Source organism: Nicotiana tabacum, chromosome 22, assembly GCF_000715075.1.
Source record: "Nicotiana tabacum cultivar K326 chromosome 22, ASM71507v2, whole genome shotgun sequence".
Lineage (NCBI taxonomy): Eukaryota > Viridiplantae > Streptophyta > Magnoliopsida > Solanales > Solanaceae > Nicotiana > Nicotiana tabacum.
The window spans coordinates 220,093,911-220,117,353 of NC_134101.1; the positions used below are offsets into that span (position 1 = coordinate 220,093,911).

The 23,443-nt window shown below is 34.8% G+C and overlaps 2 protein-coding genes and 1 long non-coding RNA gene across 17 annotated transcripts; 1 reads left to right on the forward strand and 2 right to left on the reverse strand.

Moving 5' to 3' along the window:
• Window positions 1–1,680: 1,680 nt before the first annotated feature.
• On the reverse strand, window positions 1,681–2,085 carry LOC142176284 (uncharacterized). The gene has a single exon (XM_075243414.1). The coding sequence runs from the start codon at window positions 2,083–2,085 to the stop codon at window positions 1,681–1,683; it is 405 nt and encodes a 134-aa protein (XP_075099515.1).
• A 3,089-nt stretch (window positions 2,086–5,174) lies between these two features.
• On the forward strand, window positions 5,175–13,230 carry LOC107776211 (putative disease resistance RPP13-like protein 1). Of its 15 annotated transcripts, XM_075243191.1 has the most exons (9): window positions 5,176–5,534; window positions 5,613–9,793; window positions 9,889–9,985; window positions 10,838–10,930; window positions 11,062–11,264; window positions 11,405–11,483; window positions 12,221–12,329; window positions 12,541–12,610; window positions 12,972–13,230. In XM_075243191.1, the coding sequence occupies exon 2, from the start codon at window positions 5,622–5,624 to the stop codon at window positions 9,762–9,764; it is 4,143 nt and encodes a 1,380-aa protein (XP_075099292.1). In that variant the 5' UTR covers window positions 5,176–5,534; window positions 5,613–5,621; the 3' UTR covers window positions 9,765–9,793; window positions 9,889–9,985; window positions 10,838–10,930; window positions 11,062–11,264; window positions 11,405–11,483; window positions 12,221–12,329; window positions 12,541–12,610; window positions 12,972–13,230. The 15 variants fall into 15 exon arrangements, with proteins under 15 accessions (XP_075099294.1, XP_016451569.2, XP_075099292.1 ...); XM_075243193.1 differs by lacking the exon at window positions 11,062–11,264 and having other exon boundaries at window positions 5,175–5,438; window positions 10,838–10,924; XM_075243192.1 differs by lacking the exon at window positions 11,062–11,264 and having other exon boundaries at window positions 10,811–10,930.
• A 4,736-nt stretch (window positions 13,231–17,966) lies between these two features.
• LOC142176530 (uncharacterized) lies at window positions 17,967–22,158 on the reverse strand. The gene is made up of 3 exons (XR_012705190.1): window positions 22,011–22,158; window positions 21,623–21,687; window positions 17,967–18,278 (listed from the first exon to the last, which is right to left on the reverse strand). It is a non-coding gene; the product is annotated as an uncharacterized LOC142176530 (long non-coding RNA).
• Between the last annotated feature and the right edge of the window lie 1,285 nt (window positions 22,159–23,443).

A 23,443-nucleotide genomic window follows, 5' to 3' on the forward strand; every position in this document is an offset into this window, starting at 1 on the left:
GCTATATTGAGGTGACACACATGCTAGATGATGAGCGTGGGGTCATGCACTGTTGGGGATTGTGACTTAGTCCGTCCCAAATGACTATTTTACCGCGTATTTGACTAAAATCTATTTGCTACTATCATATTTTGGGCTGAATGTCATATTTGGGCCTAGTGCCAACTATTTGAACCCTTTGGGAATTTTTATTGATATTTCCTCACTATTTTGACTTTATACTTGAACTCAGTCCTGCTACATTTTACTGCTTTTCATAACTCAGCCATGTTTATTCTGCTTTAACACTTAAATGATATTTTGGGCTGAGCACTATATTTTACTGTTGCCTGAGTGGCTGTGAGATTCTGACTGAGTAAGGCCGAGGGCTTATGTTGTGAGGAACGCTGATTATGATTATGAGGTCGAGGGCCTAAGATTTGTACGCCACGGGGTGGCTTGTTGATATGAGGCCGAGGGCCTAGTGATGATGCCACGAGATGACTTGATATTGCACTTGGGCCGAAAGGGGCCCCTCTAGGAGTCTGCACACCCCCAGTGAGCGCGGATACCCATTGTGATGTGAGAGATAGCCCGAGGGGCGATCCTTTATGTGTTTATCTTTCCTATCTGCGTGTCATTTGCTTGCTTAATTGTTAAAAAGGCATTTTTATGAAGTTTTAAACGGAACTCAGTAATTTTGCACATCGTTACTGCTTCACTATTTACCGGCTTTTACTGCTTCCTTATAGTCTATAATGTGCCTTACGTGGTTTCTTGCTTTCAATCTTTATTTATGATTATTACTCACTGAGTTGGAGTACTCACTTTACTTCCTGCACCCCGTGTGCAGATTCAGGCGCATCAGGTCCCGCTAGTGAGTGTTGATCTTTCCATCTCAGGTGGATTCGAAGATTCTCTAGGTAGTTGCGGGCGTTCACAGCCCAAAGCTTCTTCTTTTATCTTATCTTCCTCTGTTTTAGATTTGTAATAGACTCTGTAGACCCTTCTTGTATCATCCGGATTGTAGATGCTCATGACTAGTGACACCCTGGTATCGGGCTATGTTGGTTTTACTTACGCATTGTACTATTCACTGCTTACTTTGGGATTATTTATTACGTTTTAGACTTAATTATTATTGTTTAATTGCCTAAAACTGAAATGGAAAAGTGTCGGCTGGCCTTGTCTTCACGAGAGGCGCCATCACGATCGGATCCGGTTTAGGGTCGTGACAAAATCAAATCCAGAAATATCAAGTTTGGAAGGAGAGTTCAAATTCCTAAAAACTGAAAGTACATAAAGAGTCTGTAATAGAACAAGGTAACGTCCGGTCTCCATGATCAAACGATAAGTCCTTATTCCTTCAATTGGAGCTTTCATACAATTTCCCATGAACAAGAAATCCTTATTTGGATTTGTAGGAATCCATGCAACGTAGTAGATACATGAGCAATTGCATTAGAATCAAGCCACCAAGTATTATTAGGAAATTCTACTAAATTTGATTCGAAATATACAAAAGCACTAACTGTACCTTCCTTTTCAAATCAAGCTTTACGTTTCAGGCAATCTTTATGATAGTGTCCTTCCTTGTTACAGTATCAACACGTATCTGCCTTATGTTCCTTGTTAGCATCCCTTGGAGCTTTAGCAGGTGCTTTATTCTTCTTGAACTTGTTGGCCTTCACTTTAAGTCCTTTACCAGATGAGGTTAATTGAATGACTTCCTTGTTTCTTAAGTCTTGACTCCTCTTGAGTAAGCATACTAGAAAATTCACTAACATTCCACTTATCCTTAATAGTGTTATAGTTAATTTGAAAAGGTCCATACTCAGGAGGCAACGAGTTCAGAATAAACTGAACCAAGAAGGAGTCATCAACTTTCATCCTAAAGGTCTGAAGTCTTGCTGCAATGTTAGTCATCTCGATGATATGATTTTGTATACTGCGCGACCCATTAAACTTCATGGTCATGAGTTCAGCTATTAATGTACCAACGAGAGACTTATCTGCAGAATGAAAATGTTTTTCCACATACTTCGGGTATTCCCCGATACTTTCTGTTTGTGGAATAGCACTCTTAATGTTGTTGGCAATTCTCATTTGCATAAACATAAGGCTCAGCCTATTAGAACGTTCTCATGCTTTATAGAAAGACTTCACATCCGCACTGCTGGTATCAGTAATGGCAGCAGGCTTATCATTCAGCAGAGCCAAGTCAAGATCCATCAGAGAAGTTCAATCCGTTGAACACAGTAACAGACGAAGCATGCGAATGAAGATGAATAGCTGCAAGATAGATAATACATGTTCACAAATCAAATATAGATTCAGTAAAACAATTAAAGCCTATCGCAGTTATCTTTTGGGTAAATACTATGACACACTATCATAATTTAAATGTCATTTAGTCTTTAATAGGTAATTAAATATTTTTAACCAAACATATATGACATCTTTGGACAGAAAATATATATTTTGACTAAAAAATATTGATTTACCTCATCATATTCACTATTTATAGAATAATTGATCCAGTTTTGGGCGAATCCTTAAGTTCTATCAATAGTGAAAGTTAATTTATCCACTAATTTTCAATTATAGGCATTTTATTAATTTTATGGATAAATTATATTTTTATGTATGCATGTTTTTCATAGACATACTAGCTTTTGCCACTTTGGTGACTAACAAACTACATAAACATAGGTACACACATAAATAGTTATCAAAAGAGTATATGCATGTGAATACTTGAAACACTATAGTTTGATCACTTTGGTGACTAACAAACTATATGTAACTTTAAGCATATACATTACGCAGTGCACAATATAATATAAGAACCATATCACAATCAATGTGCTACGTGTGATTTACGTGAAACTATTGAAATTTATATGTATCAGGAAGTAATTTCATTGCTTTAATGGTCCAAAATTGTTCCAAAACATAATAATGGAAGAAACATCATAATTAAGTTTCAGTGTTTATATCAAACTAACACATACTTAGGGCCCAAGAAAGCAACGATAATTACAATTCAACTCAAAAGGATCGAAACAATACTTGCACTAGAAACCCATCTAATTTGTCATGCTAAAACCATAACTACCTAGAATTTAAGAAACCTTTTAGATATCTAAGTTGAAATATAAAGTTTAAAAAAGAGCACACATTAAATCAAAAGAAAACAGTGAATAATTAATATTAACTAATCATATCGTTAAGCCCAAGGCGGCAGACAATTTTCATACCAACATTACTATTCCTTCTTTTTATTCAATCTGGTACGTCTATCAAGTAACCGATCGGACATATGAGATTTGCTCATTAATTAAATATTAATTATGGTCCTTAAACCTATTAAGCCACCAATATACGTAGGAAAATCTTACACCCCACCCTGTCCCTTTCTATACTCTCAAGTAGCGTTCTTCTCTTGCCTCAGTTATTCAATGAATAATTAAGAAATATGACTCCATTATAATGTTTTTTTTCTTTTTCTTTGTCAAAAGCAGGAATAACACTTTTTGAAAAGAGGAAAAAAGGATAATTTTTCTTACATTACCCAGTGTGTTTATAGTACGAGGTCTTAGGTTCTATTTCTTGTTGGTTCCTTTGTCCCTTTTTTTTTCATGGTCGTTGGTTTGTGTTTTAGGAAACCACTTTATATTATCTTGCAATCCAATTAATATGTAAAATAAAGCTCTTTGTAGAGACCATTTCAAGATAGATTAATGTCTATTTAAGATACTAGAGGCCCATTTCGTATTATGGAGAATCGATAATTAATCTCGGGATAGAATTGAAGATAATTTTTTTTATATTTGATTAGGTTAAAAGTGCAATATAACTAATTTCGAAATTAGTTATTCGCAGATTGTAGTGTTATTTTTACCCATATTGAATGATGAAAATCGCGGGGTAACTTGTTTTCCACCCAAACAATATGCATACCAAAACTACTAAACCCACCAATAAAATTTCCTATCAATGTTTAGGTTTTCAACTTCAAGAGGTATAGTGTAAGAAAATTACAAAACCTTAAACATAAAAAATAATATTATTTCCTCCGGTCCACTTTAGTTGCTTTTTTGGTATCTTTCTTGTAGTTTACCATATTTGATTTTTTCAAATACTAAAAAGGAATTAACTCCTTTTTTCTTCAAGGTTGTCCTTAAAGTAAGGAGCCTTGGAATATTTGTTATATTGCATGAACAAATTAAGGTTAACATCATCATTTTCATTGTTAATTAATACCAAAATGTGAACTCCATTAATATATGTGAAAATTATTAAAAAATCAATTAAAATCGACGTGAGAGTAATAAGAAACTAAATTCGGCAGAAAGTTTAAGGGTGTATTTGGCCTTTGAAGAATGTAGAAGGTAGGATATCATTCATAGAGCAATAATTCAGTAGAATCAACTCTGCACACTTTCTAAAACATTATTCAAGATATGGTAGGCCCAATACGAAGGGAGGCCTACAAAAAGACAAAAACTTCATGATATGGTAGGCCCAATTCGGTAGAAACAATATTCTCCAATATGAAAGTTTTTCTAAAACAATATTCTCCATTATGAAAGAGAATTTTATTTTCGGTGACTCACCCAATTATAATGTTAAAATAATACGGGTTAGCCAGTTTTCGAATTGATCATCCAAAAATAGTCAGTATTTGCTAAGTCATTGAAAAATAGTCACTATTTTGCTACGATAGAGACCGATCCAGCATAATATACTGGAGTTCAGTGCACTCGTGTATAAACTTCCAACATATTACGCTGGAACTCCAACACGCGGAAAGTTCCAGCATAATATACTGTAGATTCGAGCACATGTGTATGAACTTCCAGTATATTATGCTGGACCGGTATACTTTGCTGGAACTCCAATATATTTTAAAATTTTCACTCATAAAATTTTAAACACAACCCAAAATTATATTCATGTTCAACCAAAGCTCTAGTTTTTAAGTATCATCTTAGCTTCGAAAAAAATTCAATTTTTCCGAAATTTTATCTAATTCTTATGTACAAACGGCCACTAAGTTATAAATAAAGAAGAAAAAGTGCGTTAGTGGAATGTGCACCAACGGAAAGATTAGATAAAATAAGAATAAAGTTAAAGTGAATTGTGGGTCCCACGAAAACCACAAACTTCTCCTTCTCGTTTTTTTACCACCTGAAAGTCTGAAACAATACCCAAAACAAAAATTTCCCCAACCCAAAAGTTAAAGTTTCTTCTACTTAAACCAATTCTTGACCGTATTCATTTCTACAATGTTTAAACCACTTTATATTCTTTCACTTAACCAAACTTAGATATGGTATTGCTTTGAATGTAACTAGTAAATGGGAAATCAATTAATTGTAGATTGTGAGTAACTTCAATGCAAAATTGTAGCTTGTACGGATCAAATTCTAAAGATCTTCTGCAATGGATTTAAGGTAAAATATTTCTCAGAAAAAAAGGTTAGTTTTGCTTTTATTTTCAGCAAAAGCAAGAGACAGATAGCACGGAAGCGGCTACTATTCTCTGAGCAGGTAAACCTAAGGCTATTTTTAAGATCGAAATATTGATCCTCTCCAAATTGTTATATCATTTTGTGATTTGCTTTGCAGCTTTCAGAAATGGAGATTGGCTTAGCAGTTGGAGGTGCATTTCTATCTTCAGCTTTGAATGTTCTCTTTGATAGGCTTGCTCCTCAGGGCGAGCTGCTGAAGATGTTTCAGAGGGACAAACATGATGTTCGATTATTAAAGAAGCTGAGAATTACCTTGCTTGGCCTTCAGGCTGTTCTATGTGATGCAGAGAATAAGAAGGCATCAAATCAATACGTGAGCCAGTGGCTTATTGAGCTTCAAGATGCTGTGGACAGTGCTGAAAACTTAATGGAAGAAATCAATTATGAAGTTCTGAGAGTTAAGGTGGAAGGTCAGTATCAAAATCTTGGAGAAACAAGCAACCAGCAAGTAAGTGACCTCAACTTGTGCTTGAGTGATGAATTTTTCCTTAACATAAAGGAGAAGTTGGAGGACGCCATTGAAACATTGGAGGAGTTGGAAAAGCAAATCGGTCGCCTTGATCTAACAAAGTATCTTGATTCAGATAAACAAGAAACTAGAAGACTTTCAACTTCTGTGGTTGATGACTCTAATATCTTTGGCAGGCAGAATGAAATAGAGGAATTGGTGGGCCGTTTACTATCTGTTGCTGTAAATGGCAAAAATTTGACAGTAATTCCTATTGTTGGAATGGCTGGGATTGGCAAGACAACACTTGCTAAAGCCGTTTACAACGATGAGAAGGTGAAATACCATTTTGATTTGAAAGCTTGGTTTTGTGTGTCTGAACCATATGATGCTTTCAGAATAACAAAAGGGTTACTTCAAGAAATAGGTTCATTTGACTTAAAGATGGATAACAATCTTAATCAGCTACAAGTCAAATTGAAGGAAAGCTTAAAGGGCAAAAAATTTCTTATTGTTCTGGATGATGTTTGGAATGACAACTATAATGCATGGGAGGACTTGAAAAATCTTTTTGTTCAAGGAAATGCAGGAAGTACGATCATTGTGACGACACGTAAGAAAAGTGTTGCCAAGACGATGGGTAATGAGCAAATTAGCATGGATACTTTGTCTAGTGATGTCTCTTGGTCTTTATTCAAAAGACATGCATTTGACAACATGGATCCTAAGGAACATCTAGAACATGTAGAAGTTGGGAAAGAAATCGTAGCTAAGTGCAAAGGATTGCCTTTAGCTCTGAAGACGCTTGCTGGCATTTTACGTTCCAAATCAGAGATTGAAGGGTGGAAACGTATTTTGAGAAGTGAAGTATGGGAGCTGCCAGACAATGGCATATTACCAGTATTGATGTTGAGCTACAGCGATCTTCCTGCACATTTAAAGCAATGTTTTTCCTACTGTGCAATATTTCCGAAAGATTATCCATTTCGGAAAAAACAAGTCATTCAGTTGTGGATTGCCAATGGTCTAGTACAGGGGTTGCAAAAATATGAAACAATTGAAGATTTAGGCAACCTATTCTTTCTCGAGTTGCAATCAAGGTCACTTTTCGAAAGGGTCCCAGAGTCTTCTAAAAATAATGCAGAGAAATTCTTAATGCATGACCTTGTCAATGATTTGGCCCAAGTTGCATCTTCAAAACTTTGTGTTAGGTTGGAAGAGTACCAAGAGTCTCATATGTTGAAACGAAGTCGACACATGTCCTATTCAATGGGCTATGGTGACTTTGAAAAGTTGCAACCTCTCTACAAATTGGAGCAGCTCAGGACATTGCTTCCAATCTACAATATCGAGCTATATGGTTCTTCTCTAAGCAAGAGGGTGTTGCTTAACATATTGCCAAGATTAACATCCTTAAGGGCACTATCATTGTCTCGTTATAATATCAAGGAGTTACCAGATGTCTTGTTTATCAAATTAAAACTCCTAAGATTGGTGGACCTTTCTTTGACACAGATAATACAGTTACCGGATTCAATTTGTGTGCTCTATAACTTGGAGATACTTCTCTTGTCATCTTGTGAATTTCTTAAGGAGTTACCGCGGCAGATGGAGAAGTTGATAAACTTGCGTCACCTTGACATTAGCGGCAGTTCTCGCTTGATGATGCCGCTACATTTGACCAAGTTGAAAAGCCTTCATGTGTTATTGGGAGCTAAATTTCTTGTAGGTGATCGAAGTGGTTCAAGAATGGAAGATTTGGGTGAACTATGCAACTTGTATGGAACTCTATCAATTCAACAGTTGGAAAATGTGGCGGATAGAAGGGAAGCTTTGAAAGCAAACATGAGCGGTAAGGAACATATTGAGAAGTTATTATTGGAGTGGAGTGTAAGTATTGCGGACAGTTCACAAAATGAAAGAGACATACTTGGTGAGGTACATCCAAATCCAAACATAAAAGAACTTGAGATCAACGGATATAGAGGGACAAACTTTCCAAATTGGCTAGCTGATTATTCATTTTCTGAGCTGGTGGAATTGTCTCTAAGTAATTGCAAGGACTGTTATTCCTTGCCAGCATTAGGCCAGCTTCCTTCTTTGAAATTCCTTGCAATTCGAGGGATGCATCGAATAATAGAGGTGACTGAAGAATTTTATGGTGGTTCGTCCTCCAAAAAGCCTTTTAACTCTCTTGAAAAGCTTGATTTTGCAGAGATGTTGGCGTGGGAGCAGTGGCATGTACTAGGAAATGGGGAGTTCCCTGTACTTCAACACCTTTCAATTGAAGATTGCCCCAAGTTGATTGGAAAGTTGCCTGAAAATCTTTGTTCTCTGACAAAATTGACAATTTCACATTGTCCGAAACTCAATCTGGAGACACCTGTAAAATTTCCAAGTCTAAAAAAGTTTGAAGTTGAAGGTTCTCCTAAGGTTGGAGTTCTTTTTGATCATGCGGAACTGTTTTTGTCTCAACTTCAGGGAATGAAACAGATAGTTGAATTATACATCAGTGATTGTCACTCTCTTACCTCCTTGCCTATTAGCAGTCTGCCAAATACCTTGAAAGAAATAAGGATAAAGCGTTGTGAGAAATTGAAATTGGAGTCGTCAATTGGTAAGATGATTTCAAGAGGAAGTAACATGTTTCTTGAAAGTTTGGAACTGGAAGAATGTGATTCTATAGATGATGTATCACCTGAGCTGGTCCCATGTGCACGCTATCTGAGAGTAGAAAGTTGTCAAAGCCTTACTAGACTTTTTATTCCCAATGGGGCTGAAGATCTCAAAATCAATAAATGTGAGAATCTTGAAATGCTTTCGGTGGCTCAGACGACGCCCTTGTGTAACTTGTTTATTAGCAACTGCGAGAAGCTGAAGTCGCTGCCAGAACATATGCAGGAGCTCTTTCCATCTCTTAGAGATCTGTACCTGAAAAATTGTCCAGAAATAGAGTCCTTTCCTGAAGGAGGATTGCCCTTCAATTTAGAAATCCTCGGGATCAGGGATTGCTGTGAACTGGTGAATGGCCGAAAGGAGTGGCATTTACAGGGACTCCCCTCTCTCACATATTTAGACATCTACCATCACGGTTCTGAAAACTGGGATATTATGTGGGAGTTGCCTTGCTCTATTCGAAGTCTTACCATAGACAATTTGAAAACATTTAGCAGCCAAGTTCTCAAAAGCCTCACCTCTCTTGAATCTCTATGTACTTCTAATTTACCTCAAATTCAGTCACTCTTGGAAGAAGGGCTTCCCACATCTCTTTTAAAGCTAACATTATCTGACCATGGTGAGCTCCATTCCCTACCGACCGACGGTCTTCAGCGCCTCATTTCTCTTCAACGTCTACGCATCGATAATTGCCCTAATCTCCAATATGTTCCAGAATCAACGTTTCCCTCTTCCCTCTCTGAGCTACATATTAGTAGCTGTAGTTTTCTCCAATCGCTTCGAGAATCAGCGCTGTCCTCCTCCCTCTCTAATCTTTTCATCTACAGTTGCCCTAATCTCCAATCTCTAATGCTGCCCTCCTCCCTCTTTGAGCTGCATATCATTGATTGCCGTAATCTCCAATCTCTTCCAGAATCAGCGCTGCCCCCCTCCCTCTCTAAGTTAATCATCCTTACATGCCCTAATCTCCAATCTCTTCCAGTAAAAGGGATGCCCTCTTCCATCTCTTTTCTGTCTATTATTGACTGCCCATTGCTCAAACCAAGTCTAGAATTTGAGAAGGGCGAATACTGGCCAAATATTGCTCATATTCCCAACATAGTGATCGATTGTGAATGCCTGTGATGATTAAAACAAATGGTGTTTTGACAGATGTAAGTTATTCTTTTTTTTCCAATAGTTTTTATTTGTTGTTACCTCTCTTTGATTGTTTGTTAATTCTTTTCCTTTATTAAATCTTGTTGAGCAGCGTGGAGCGTCTGTTGTCATTGTGAAGCCGAGGAAGCATCTTCAAATTGGGGTGAATGGTGATCTGTTGCAACTACAGAAAGCTGCGATAAAACATTGTAAGAGAAAACCACATATAGGTCGTGATTCAAATAATTTACTCCATAAAGATTATAGCATAATATGATATTAATGAACTAGAAATGTCTGTGCATTGCCTTTTCAAATATGAATCAATTTTTTCTTGAAAATTTTAGTTCATGTATTTCTTGATGTTTCAACAACAACAACAACAACCCAGTATAATCCCACTAGTGGGGTCTGGGGAGGGTAGTGCGTACGCAGACCTTACCCCTACCCTGGGGTAGAGAGGCTGTTTCCAATAGACCCTCGGCATCCTTCCCTCCAAGAACTCCCCACCTTGCTCTTGGGGTGACTCGAACTCACAACCTCTTGGTTGTCGTTTTCCTTTAGCCAGTGAGTTGAGGAATGACCATGTTCACTCTTGAGCTTTGATCTGTCTACTGGGAAGTGTAAAATCCTTTTTTCACTCCTTAAATGCAGAGCTCTATCGTAACTCAAAGATACACGAGGCAGAATGTTTGTTTCCAATCTATCAAATAAAAAAAAGGAGTTTGCTTCTTTCTAATTTAAAAAACTTAAAGCATCAGCACCGTATTAAGGTTATTATGTATGATCATCTCCTTGATCAGTTGGTGAAAGAAAGAAATGTACTTCTTTTTTGTGTGTAATTTGCCAGCATTAGTTCTCTTTCATCAGTCTGTGAAAAGGGCTAGTCATTTCTCTTAAGTCCATCCACTGCTCTTAACTGTCAAAACTAGGTCATTATTACACATTTATTAAACTTGATTTGCTCCAAGTAATTCTTTCTCTACTGTGGATTAACAACAATTATTTGTTCTAACAAACTTTTCTTCTTAAAGATTTTCACTTGATTGCACCACTTCCAGATTTATGTTCCAAGATATCATAGCCGATAACAAATGCAATGTTTGATGAATGATAACCATTTTGCGAGGAGTCTCTCTAATGAATCAGTAAGTGTAAGTGAAGAAAAGTACTTCTCTTTTGTGTGGCATTTAACAGTACTACTTCTCTTTTGATATTTTGTCCATAAAACAATGACCTTGTGCTGTTAACTATCAGTGCTGATACTATGTCCTTGTTACGATAGGTCTTGTGGTTTTATTATAGCTGAGGGTGACAAAGTAAGCTCTGTGTATTGTAAAATTAATGCAACTTGATTTGCGCCAAGTCATTCTTTTTTACCTATTCACCTAAGCCTGGAGTCGGTATTAAACTTGTCATCTGGTATTTGATGAGCACGAATATATGTTTTACTCCTACCGATATGCTGATTGGTAGTACAATGCAAAGGTACATCGGCAAGAGCTTAGTCTTTTTTACATTTGTAGTATGTTTCAAGACCATCTTATATAGGCCTTTTTTTCACTTTTTGTTTTCGTTACTTCTCTTTGCTTGTTTGTTAATTCTTCTTGTTTTCTTTTTGGAAATAGCATTGAGCAGTGTGGAGCACCTATTTCCACTGTGAGGCGATGCATCTTCAGATCGGAGTGAATGTTAGATGATAGAAAGGTGATATGTTGCAACTATAGTAATCCTTATACTTTCTGCGAGACATTGTAAAAGAAACATAGTATAGATAGGAATTGATAATTTGCTCTAGAAGTTGATAGCATAACATAATGCTGATGTACTGCAAATCTTTTACGATTCACATAGGTAAACTAATAGGATTAGAAGGTTAATATATAGAATTCCGGTTGTGCCCTTTTATTATTATAAGGTTATTTTTGTAAACTGACATTGTATTCATGCTTTTATAATAATATAGATAGATTATGTATGATCATCTGATCTCAACTTAACAATCTTTTTTCTTTCTTTGTTAGGAGTTTGGTAACAATGTGTAAGCTATTCAATCTCTTGTTATGACTCGTGATTCAAATTTTCCAAATTGACAATTGTTTTTGAGATTGGGTGTTTTTCAGATTTAGATTTTGATTAGCTTCTTGGAATAATAAGGAAGGTGATGTAATCCCAGAATGGCTGCTCTTTTTCCAGTTTCGATAAACTAGATACAATCCTTATTTTTACTCCAGAAAGTTGATAGATTTATGTAATCTTTTACCAAGCACATAAATGTCCACTCTTGAATGCCAAGCTCTAATAGAATCAAAACAATACGCGACAAAAAGTTTGTTTCTTATCTATCAAAAATAAAAATAAAAATTGCTTCCCAATAATTTAACAACTAAAAGTATCAGCACTGTATAGTTTATTATGTATGAATTATGATTTTCGGATATCAGGTTGTTCATTCCTATACTCCTGTTCTTCGATTTCATTCCTTTGAAGAAGCAAAAGTTCGAGTACAGTTGGAAAGGCAAGGAAACATATCCTACTTGGAATGATTTCAAGGTTAGATAACAAATATATACTGGTAGTAGTTTCCAATTTACTCGTTAGACTTGACAGCATAACATCTCTTATTAGTTCTTTTGTTTCAGTTGATGCATATATTAGCTGTTCAAAATATGATGCAGAATAACTTGGTACTTTATTTTGAGGATTTCCTCCTTTGCTTTTCTACTAGCTCGATTTGGCCGTTGATACATTGTCATTGTTGCAGTTGTTCAATCCTCTGTTCGTTGTTCTCAAACTCCAGTCAATTCATGGAATCACAAGGAAGAGCATGAATGGTCAGAAACACGCAATCTCTATTTCACAATCAAGTACTTTTTTTCCTGTTCCTTTTAAGAACTAGACTACATCAAGCTTGGAAAGCAAAATATATGGATCAAGATCTTCAAACTCTGTTCTTTTTCATCACGTAATGCTTTGTTCATTTTATCCTTGAGTTTCTAACCACCCTGCATTTGATAGGTAGTATTGATGAACTTTCTCATTTTCTGAAATTCTAGAGCATATATAGTTGAATGGATATTAAATTGTCACCTTCCAGCTTCATTTTATCTGTATAGTTATACAAATGTGGGCTGCTGAAATAGTAGCACATTGATTGGCTAAGTGTTCTAACATATCCTTTTCTTTTGTTTTCAGTTTGGTTTTTATGAGTTGTTGCGAAGGGAAAGTTGTTGAGGTATTTAAGTTACTCTGAGAAAGGACTTTCTATTAGGCCTTTGTGCTCTGGTTACGTTTGGCCAACAGAAAGCAAAAGACGACATAATTATTGGATTTTCCGTATTGAGTAATTTGAACTTCTGGATGCACTGTAAAATGTAAAATGTACAAGAAACAGAGGAGATTCTGAGGAAAGAACATTAAATGTCAATGAAAAGAGAAAGTGAGGTTTCAATAGTGTCTTATTTTCTTTCCTCAAGTTGGCTAGTGAAAGCTGTGCAGACATTCTTTGGAAGTTGGAACTATACTCTGCTTGTCAATAATTCAGCTCCAGATTCAGGACGGATTAAACTGAATTCATTGCGTTCTCAAACTACATATAATTGCCACTGAGCTTTGATATGGCGTTAGAGATTATAGCATGTTACTTCTTGTACGTTCAAACTTTTTTTTACTTGGGCAAATGCCAGGAAACTGGGAAGTGGGGCCTGTAAAGAGAAATGGATCCTAAACTTTTTTAAAAAAAAATTCAATTATTTGTAACCATTTGAGATGTACTGTACAACTAGTCAACAATAAAACTTTTGAGTGCTATAGTCAACATTTCCAGCAAAGCTGCAACAAGCTCTGGCGGGTGAGGATCAGTAACTGATGCTACTGCAAGTGCACAGACCTCCTCAACGTTCGGGGTATCGCAACTATGCTGTAGTAGCTGGACTAGTAACTGGTGTTGGTGCTCTCGGTTGGTATCTTCTGTCAAAAGACAAGGCTGAAGAAGTACAGGACTGAAGTATTCGTCCTTCATAGTAACAACTCAAGTAAAACAAAACAAGATCATGTATGAAAACATTTTAGGTCTTCATCTCATGTCCTTTTGATATATATGGTTTCTACTTTCTACCGGCGGCATGTACCATGCCACGTCTATATTAGAGCGTATTTAAAAATTAAGTTTGATCTGCGGCTATTAGGGAAAAAGAACTCGACTTCAATGCTTGTTTTTCACCTTTTGTACCGCCAGGCAGCTCAAGAATATTAGTGGCTTAAAGTCAATTTTTAATCTGGAGCCTTTCAGAAGAAAAAATAAATAATTCATCTATATTTTTAATTGAAGTCTATTTTTCTAGCTTTTTAAGACGTAAAGTTGATAATAGTTTCTTTTTATAATAATTTAATCTTTCCTAAGATATTGTTGATTTTAGATAATAGAACCAGATTCAAGAAGTTGATAACTTGATATCGAAATAATTTTTGATGTTCTAATATACTTGTTGAAACACTTAAAACTTGAGAGGAAAAAAGGGAAAAAGGAATGCGAATATAGTTTTATTCAACGGTACACTTGAACTCTTGTTTTTTATAGAAAAAATAAAACTCTTTTCTTTCGACAGAGAACAATATAACGTTTAATTGGAGAAAGAGAATTACCCCCCCCCCCCCAAACCCTTGTCATGGATATAAAACTTTTCATTATTTAAATTTTGCGATTAACATAATTAGTGAAGTACCTATATTATTATTATTCACCTTTTACATTTCTCACTAAAAACGTGTAATAAACTTTTAGAATCTGTTTTTTTTTTGGTATCTTCAATAGTCCAAGTCTTATTCTTTTATCTTTTACCTATTATAAAATAATTCACTTTTTTTTATTTTAAAATACCCAATATATTTAGACCATATACCTCTAAAGATTGTTGTGAGATGTATATGATCCAACTTACCTTAATTAGATATATTGGGTTCGAGTCCTGTGCTTAAAGAAATCCTGTTGAAATGTTTTCTCCCTTTTACTAGGCTTACGTGATACGAATCTAAATTAGTCGGGATCTCAATACAAATACGAGGAGAAAACAAAAAGAAAAATTTTGGGCCCCCGAATTTGAGGGCCTAAAGCCTTTGCTTTAGTGGCTTGACCCTTGGGCCGCCCCTGTTTGTACCTTTCATAACCTATTGATATCATGGGAAGAAAGCAGTTCAGTAGACAATAACCATCTATCCATCTATGTTTGCTAATTTGCACACTCTAACCACCTATGCACCGCCATCCGTTCCATATTAGAGTGATGTTTTGCCTCCAATATATTGTTTCTTTCTGCTTGATATTTTCAAGGCACTAACTATCTTAGTTTCACATTTTTAGGACTATGCCAAGGTAGGGTGTGTTGTGCGACGGGTGCGGCAGTGATGAACAAGTAAGAATTACCTCAATTAAACAATAATAACAATTCAGTATAATTTCACAAGTGAAATTCAGGACGGATAGTATGTTCGCAGACCTTACCCGTACCCTTGTATAGTAGAGAGGCTGTCTCCCATAAACCCTCTGCCCAGGAAGAATTGCCCATTAAAGTTGATAAAAATTGGACCTTAAGAATGCCATTCAAGTTAGTGATAAATATAATACCAAAATTTACCTATTAAAAATATAATTCGCTATATTCACAGTAGTACAACTTGAGTACAGACAAGAGAAAACAAAAACCATTTTTCTTTCAAAAAAAAAAAAGAAAAACATAGATGAACTTCTTTGTTTACAGAAGGGGAAGTTTGATTCGTTAAGATTCTCGTAACTTGTTAGATATGGCAAAGAGAGTGCCAATAATAACAATTACAACCCCTGAAATCAAAAGGTTTGATTGTCTTGTTCCTTCTACAAATAAAACAAAAAGTTAGAGGTAAATAAATATATCAAAATAAAACAAAATTCTGAGAAAACTAGATTCATTTGTCATAACTTTTCTTCAATAAGAGAAGCTGGTGTTTATAGTGGGAGCTCTTAGGTTCAAATTATTCAGGCAAATACAAAACGAGAGGTAATTTTTACACATGTTCAGATGGACACATAATCTTGGTAGCAAAACTGGTAAAATTAGTCGAGGTGCAGTTGTTTGAACACCACGATTATCCAAAAAAAAAGGAAATAATAGAACCCGTGAAATTAGTCGACGTACACGCAAGGTAGCTCGAACGTGTCACGACCCATTTTCTGAACAAGCCAGGACCGGCACTCGATCACTAAACATGACCGAGTGAACCATCTCTGCTTATCAAATCTATTATAACTCCAAACTTTATATGCAACAAGGCAATACTCTAACCAAATGTTTTTGATTAATTTAAACATTTAAATAAATCAACTCCAAAACTTTATTCATAGTAACCAATGAAATACTGCTAAGTTATTATCAAAAACATCTGAATCTTAACCCAATGACTATGTCTATGAAGCCTCTACTGATAAGCTGACGCACTGCTTAGGACATGAGATTTCCTAGCCAGTTCTCTAAGTAAAAAAGAAATAACTAAATAAAGATGACTCTAAGGAATACTCCACGAACAAAAGCAGAGCTCACCAATAGCACTAAAAGAGAAGAAAGTCCTAACTCGTAGCCTGCTCGCCTGCAAATCCGATTCCTACGTTGTACCGCAGACCAACGTAGGTTCCCAAAAGAGAACGTCAGTACCATCCATTATACTCAGTGAGTTTCAACAACAGGGGGCGAAACTTTAATAACATATACATTATGAGCAAAAGTTCTAAATGCATGTAAAACATAAAGCTTATAAGAATAATTCTAAATAATTGCATAATAGCAGTTTATGAATATTCTAAAAGAAATTCTTTTCTTTTTCTTTCTTATAAAAAAATACTTCACTTTATACTTTGGGAGTTCCAACTATCCTGACTTAATTCTGTCTCAGTCACCGTGTGATCGGCACGGATTCGATCCCAACCTGATCGAATAGGCCCAATCGACGAGGTGTCACTCGCTTCACGGTTCTCAGCGCTCATGTCTCATACCTTAGCATGGCTAAGTAAATTCTCAGCAACGAGACCCTCGGCTCGTGTGCTCCCTACTTTGGCACAAGTAGTTTCAGGAAGTCAACGCCTTGGTCAGGACCCTAGGCCTGGACGATGACTCCTGTCACACCTCCTTTTTCCGCCCCCGCGAGGGTAAGGAGTTTTTTCCAATTAAAGGACAGTCGAAACGGGATTTGTTTATTTATTTCAGAGTCGCCACTTGGGAGATTTAGGGTGTCCCAAGTCACCAGTTTAATCCCGAATCGAGGAAAAGAATGACTCCATATTACAGTCCGCGAACCAGAAATCCGGATAAGGAATTCTGTTAACCCGGGAGAAGGTGTTAGGCATTCCCGAGTTCCGTGGTTCTAGCACGGTCGCTCAATTGTCATATTTGGCTTATTTATCTGATTTTAATACAATTATGAACCGATGTGCCTATTTTAACTCTTTACCACTTTATTATTATTATTATTTTTTTAAAAAAAATTGTGAACATCGTTTAAAACATGTCTTTGGATTACGTCACATGAAATGCACCCGCAATCCGGAACACATTTTTATTCAATGTTTTAGGATTTAGATTTGGGTCGCATGAAATGCGCATCCGAGTTTAAGAAGGTAAAATTAATTAAATCGCGCCTAAAGAGTCTAGCGTATCATTATTTTGGGTAGGGCCGTGAAATTTGCTAAAACGGCTCCTCCCTAATTCTAAGCGATTAAATGTACATTTATTGAGGGCCCCGCAATCTATACATTTCATTAAGCGAGGCTCATCTCATTTATTTGGACAAATCTTAAAACGACTACATTTTTCTATAAAAACGAGTCTCTAAAATAAAGAAAGAAAATCCTAATTTATTACTAGCTTTTATTATTTTAAGAAGACATGACATGCTAATTGCTTGATTAATACAAATATTGATGAAAAAGGAATTTCACTCTTAATTTCGAAATTATAAATAAAATAAAAATTCAACAACTAATATTCAAAATAAACAAATATAGCTAGATTAAAACTCAGCATTGTTATTTTTAAAAAAAATTATTGAGATTAATTATTCACAATCATTTGAAACTAGATTTAACCATAATTACTAAAGCTTATTAGAAAGTTTATTAGACTTAAACGTTCTCTTAATCTTGCTTAAGCTCAAGTCATGCCTTAATGCCTAATTTACGATGTTTAATTTAAATTCGTGTCTTAGCTAAATTTAGCTACTTGTTCATGATCAACCTATAATCTTGAAGCCTTCATAACTAGTGAATTAACATATTTTGCCGAACTGATTTATTACAGACTAACTTATGATATTATTTTCTTATTCCAGTTATTATTTAGTAATTCATGAAATAGCTTAAATACAATCAACAAAAGGAACAAAGAAATAAAAACGAAATTAAAACTTCAAATTTTCATTCTTCATATGTATTCACGCTTCATATTTCGGATTACAATAAACAGCTTTTCAGTTGTGTACCTGATATTGGAAGCAAAAGAAAATGAATATGAGAATCAGCAACAGCAGTAAAATCAGTACAACACAGCAACAATAGCCCAGCAACAGTAACAACCCAGTAACAGACCGGTGGAGTAGTAATCCAAAAAAAAACAAAAGCTTCCAGCTTTTATGAAACAACAATTAATTCTGATTTCAAACAACAAAAGAAAACAGAATATTTTTTTTAGTTTTTTTTTATATTTGAAAGCTTAAATATTTTTCGGAATTTTCTATCTCTTAAATGTTCAGCCCTTTTCTCTCTCTTATTTTCAGATTTGTTTCTCTCTCCCGTTTTTTTCCTGTCTGTGTATTTCTCTTGTCCTCTCTTTTTATTCTGATTTCAAGACTTCTTATAACACATCCCATAAATCTTTTAATCAATTAAAATCAACCCATTTTCTCTACCAAACCCATTATCTTCCCACTCATCCCCATTATATTAAATAAATATATCACATCACCCCATTATATTTTGTCCCCCATGCATAACATAAAATAATGCAAGATTCCCCTTTAAATTAAATCTTGTCCCCCCTTTATATTAAACAACTATATCACAACCCACCCCATTTCATTTTGTCCCCCATGCTTCAAATAAACAATTTCAAAATGTACAATTCCTAAACTACCCCCTCCGACCTTACTGAAATTACCAAACTACCCCTGAACGTACTACAAATTTACCAAACTACCCATCAGCTATAACACATCAATTAATCAAACTTAACCAAAATATAGACAATATGATCAATTTCTAACAATGTTCAAACAACAATATGAACACGGATGAACATCATAACAACAATATCACATGAACACGATTTTAACAACATTTCAACAACAAAGCACATGAACATGATTTCAACAACATTTCAACAACAAATCACATGAACACAAATTGAACAACAAAGAACAACTAAGATTTGATTGAACAATATTTTAGCAACAAACAATCCTATTTTCGGATTCAACAACAACAACAAACAAGTATATTTTGATTTCTAAATTCAATAATATTGAACTTAAAATCAACTACTCTAACAACATTACAACAACAATTCCTATATTAAACTTTATGAGACAAATTCAAGAAATAATCACAAATGGTAAACAAGAAATCAAACTATACAAAATTCGGATTCAAGATCATCCAAACAAAGTATGAACATGAATGAATCTATTTTAACACAACAAACATGACGGATTAAACGATTAAATCAATATATTTCCTTTAACACAACTAAATTCTTTTTAGACAAATAACAAGATTGACGAATAAACAATTATGAACTTAAGCTTGAACTTAACAATATTAACAATTTCCAACAATACATAAACACATGAAACAAATTGAAGAAATAGTTAATTAAATTTCAATTTGAATCTAACAAACATCAAACTAACAAATATTCACTTAAACAATAATACAAACATGAAATGAATATGAAAACAACTAATTAAACTTCTATTTTGAAATCTGAAAATTAATTTAACAAAGCACATGAACATGAACAAACTAGAAAAATGATTTCAACGATGAACAACGAACAAAACAAGAATTGAATTCTTTAACGATTTTAACTTCGAGAAATATAAAAACGAAATATGGACAAAATAAAACTCAAAAACAACTAACCGAAGATGAATCAACGAAGAACTTTGATTGTAAACAAATCTGTCCGAGCCTCGACCAAAGCTCGAACAAATGACGACGAAGACGAAGAGAAGATGAAGGCAAAAAACAGCAGCAGCGGCAAGCATGTTTGGTGAAGGTCGACGAGCTGTTCGTCGTCGATGGAGCAGTGGAAACGCAGCAACAATGGAGGACAAAAAGCAGCAACAATGGAGGACAAAAAACAGCAGCAATGGAGGACAAAAACAGCAGCAATGGCGGACAAAAAGGACGCAGCAGCGGCGACATGGATGACGCAGAAACAGCTGCGACGATGGTTGTTTGGACGCGACGAAGATGGTGTAGCTGGTGGGAGTCATTGCTGCTCGTCATGGCTGCTCGTTCATGGCTGCTTGGGGCTGTTTGAAGTCGTCCATGACTGGACGTGGTGAAGAAGACGACGAAGAAACAAGGGGGGGACAACCATGGATGTCGAAGTTTGAAGGTGGTCGTTTGGTTTTAATGGCGGACGGGGGTCGATTTGGGTGGTCCGACGAGGGGTTGTGCGTGTGTGAGTGTGACGTTGGGCAGCCATGGTTGAGCTTTGAGGGGGAAGCCATGGATGACCTTGGAGAAACTTGAGGAAGAAGAAGAAGATAGGAGGGGGGCGGATGACTTCTTAGTCTTTTTAGGGTTTTTTCTTCTTGTTTCTTTTGTTTTGTGTTGTAAAATGTAAGACAAAGGGGTTTGGGTCTTTTGGGTTATGGACTGGGTCGACCCAGTTCGAAATGGACTGGGTCGTAGGGAAGATTGGGCCATTTTTTGGGCCTATAGCTTGAAATTGAAGAAGAGGCCCAATTCCGACTTTCTTTATATTTTCGCTCTCTTTTCTTCTTTTATTTTTCTAAAACTAAATTATAAAAATACTTAAACTATTATTAAGAACTAATTAAGTTATAAAGGCGCAAATTAACTCCCAATAACAATTAACGCACAATTAAGTATTAATTAAGCATAAAATTGTATATTTGGACATTAAATGCTAAAAATGCAAACGATGCCTATTTTTGTAATTTTTAATTTTTGTAAAACAATTTTAATTACTATCAATTGTAGAATTAAATCCTACATGCAAAATGCGACATATTTTTGTATTTTTTATTAATTTAGCGAATAAACACGCACAGACAAATACAAATAATTCTTCAAAATATCACAAAATATCACAAAATTGCACACCAAAGAAAAATCATTTTATTTTTGAATTTTTTGGGAGTAATTCTCTTATAGGGCAAAAATCACGTGCTTACAACTCCTTCTCAGAATAAAGGATACTCCCAAAAATCTTTTCTTTCTAAAACTTCTTCTTGTGACTTTTCAAGTCTAAATCTTTTATACATACTCATACTGATATCCTTAAATGTAAGGCATGACATAAGAATGAAATAACATTCAAAAGTATTTATAAAGGTTCTTGATCCTTCATGAATTTTCAACATGAAAATGGCATATAAGAATAACATAAAAATCTGAAATTTATGCACATATATCCAAATAATCATCTAAACTTTAACTAAAAAATAATTCTAAGCTAATAGGTACTTACTATTCCAATTAAGTATATATTAACTCTTTTATGCAATTCATCAAACACCTTGTGTGCGTGCTTTTGTGAGTTAAACCACTTTAGTAAAGGGCTATATCAACTCACCTCAATTTCTCCTTTCAAGCAACAATGTAAGTTCCAATTCTTGTAATCAACTCAACGATCAAATACTACAATGATAAGTCACAATAAGTATCCAACTTCCCAAAAGCATTAATCTTTTGTCAACTTTAAGAACTTTACGTTCAACTTCTAAATTTCTAAGTTTTGGGGTGAGGTCTTGTTCTAACAATCCTTTACTGCCTCTAACAACCTTAACCCGTCATAACAATCCAATAAAAATAAAGAATTTATCTTTTAACACCAAAAACTTACTCGTATTTGATGGATGTTCTTGAGGTTTTGTAAAACTTTCCTATGAATTTACCTTATTAAGGTTTTAGATTCTAGTATATAATGATGTTATAGCTTACAATTCCGTAAAAAGAATTACCTCAGTCGTGGCTTAAAGAAGGTCCTGCGGATTAGCTCTCAATGACCGATACGTTGCTTTGTTCTTGCTCCTAGACCTCTGGTTCTTTTTCAAAGTCTTTAAGCCTTTTTGCCTGACTAAACAGAATCAAGTTCTGTTTTTGCTTAAGGCTTTAAGCCTTTTGTTTCCCAACATGGACTTTAGGCCCTTCTTTTTTACTTTTTTTTTAACTAGTAATTAATGATATTCACTTTTAATAATTAATAATATTAAAATTATTAATATTTCCCTAATTGTATATCCAATTATTTAAGTGTATATATACACATATATATATATATATATACATACATATATATATATATATATATATATATATATATATATATATATATATATATATATATATATATATATATATATGTATGTATGTATGTATATGTATATTTCACTATAGGCAAGATAAAAAATAATATTAATAATAATAATTTAGTTCTATAAGTAGCGTATCTTGAAACTTTTATAAATTTGAGGAGTGTCACAGAACGCTACGGTCATCCAAAAATAACTTGGTGGATATATTACTCGGTTATTGTGCTGGTGAGAGATAGTAAAACTCGTAAAATAGTCTGAACACCACAATTATCCAAAAAAAATGACGGTAACAGAACTCGTGAAATTAATCAAGGTAAATGCAAGCTAAGATCGGACACAAAAAAAAAAAATCAATGTTTGAAAAAACAAAAATGTTAAATAAGGAAATTAAAGAAAAAGGGCTACCTTGACTTTCTTTTGTTTTGGAAAAACTTTCACTTGTCTAGAAGTAGTAGTAAAAGAAGGATATCTTTCAAAATCTTTGTCCTCTTCTGTTTCATCCACAATTTTAGCCTCAGCTAATGGTGGTTCAATTTCTTCAAGAGTTGTCATATTAACTTTGCTTTATGAAAGTTTTATAGCTTTTAGTTTTATTAAAGTTTAATATTATGTCATACTGTTTGTTTAGTTGATATGGATGAATTTAAAGCCACAATTAGAAGATATTCTGTAACACGTAAAGCACAAGTGTCTTTAATTTTGACTCTTACTTGCTATGTGTTCTCTGGATGGCATCCTCACTTTGTTAATCTTTATGCAATTTCTTATTTGTTTGCTTGCCCTTTTTTTTCATTGTCGCTGGTAATTTTATGTTTTAGGAATACTTGTTTATATTATCTTGCAATTAAATTAATAGGTAAAACGGAAAAGGCATAAAAATGTCATTCAACTTTCAGAAATGGTCTATCCATGCATCCATTAAAAAATGCTCATTTCATGCTACTGTCGTTACACATTTGACTTATCCATGCCATTATTGACTAACGGCGGTGACATGGATGAGCCAAATAAAAATTGAGTCGTTAGTCAATAATGACATGGATGGGCCAAATGTGTAACAGCAGTCGCATGAAATGAGC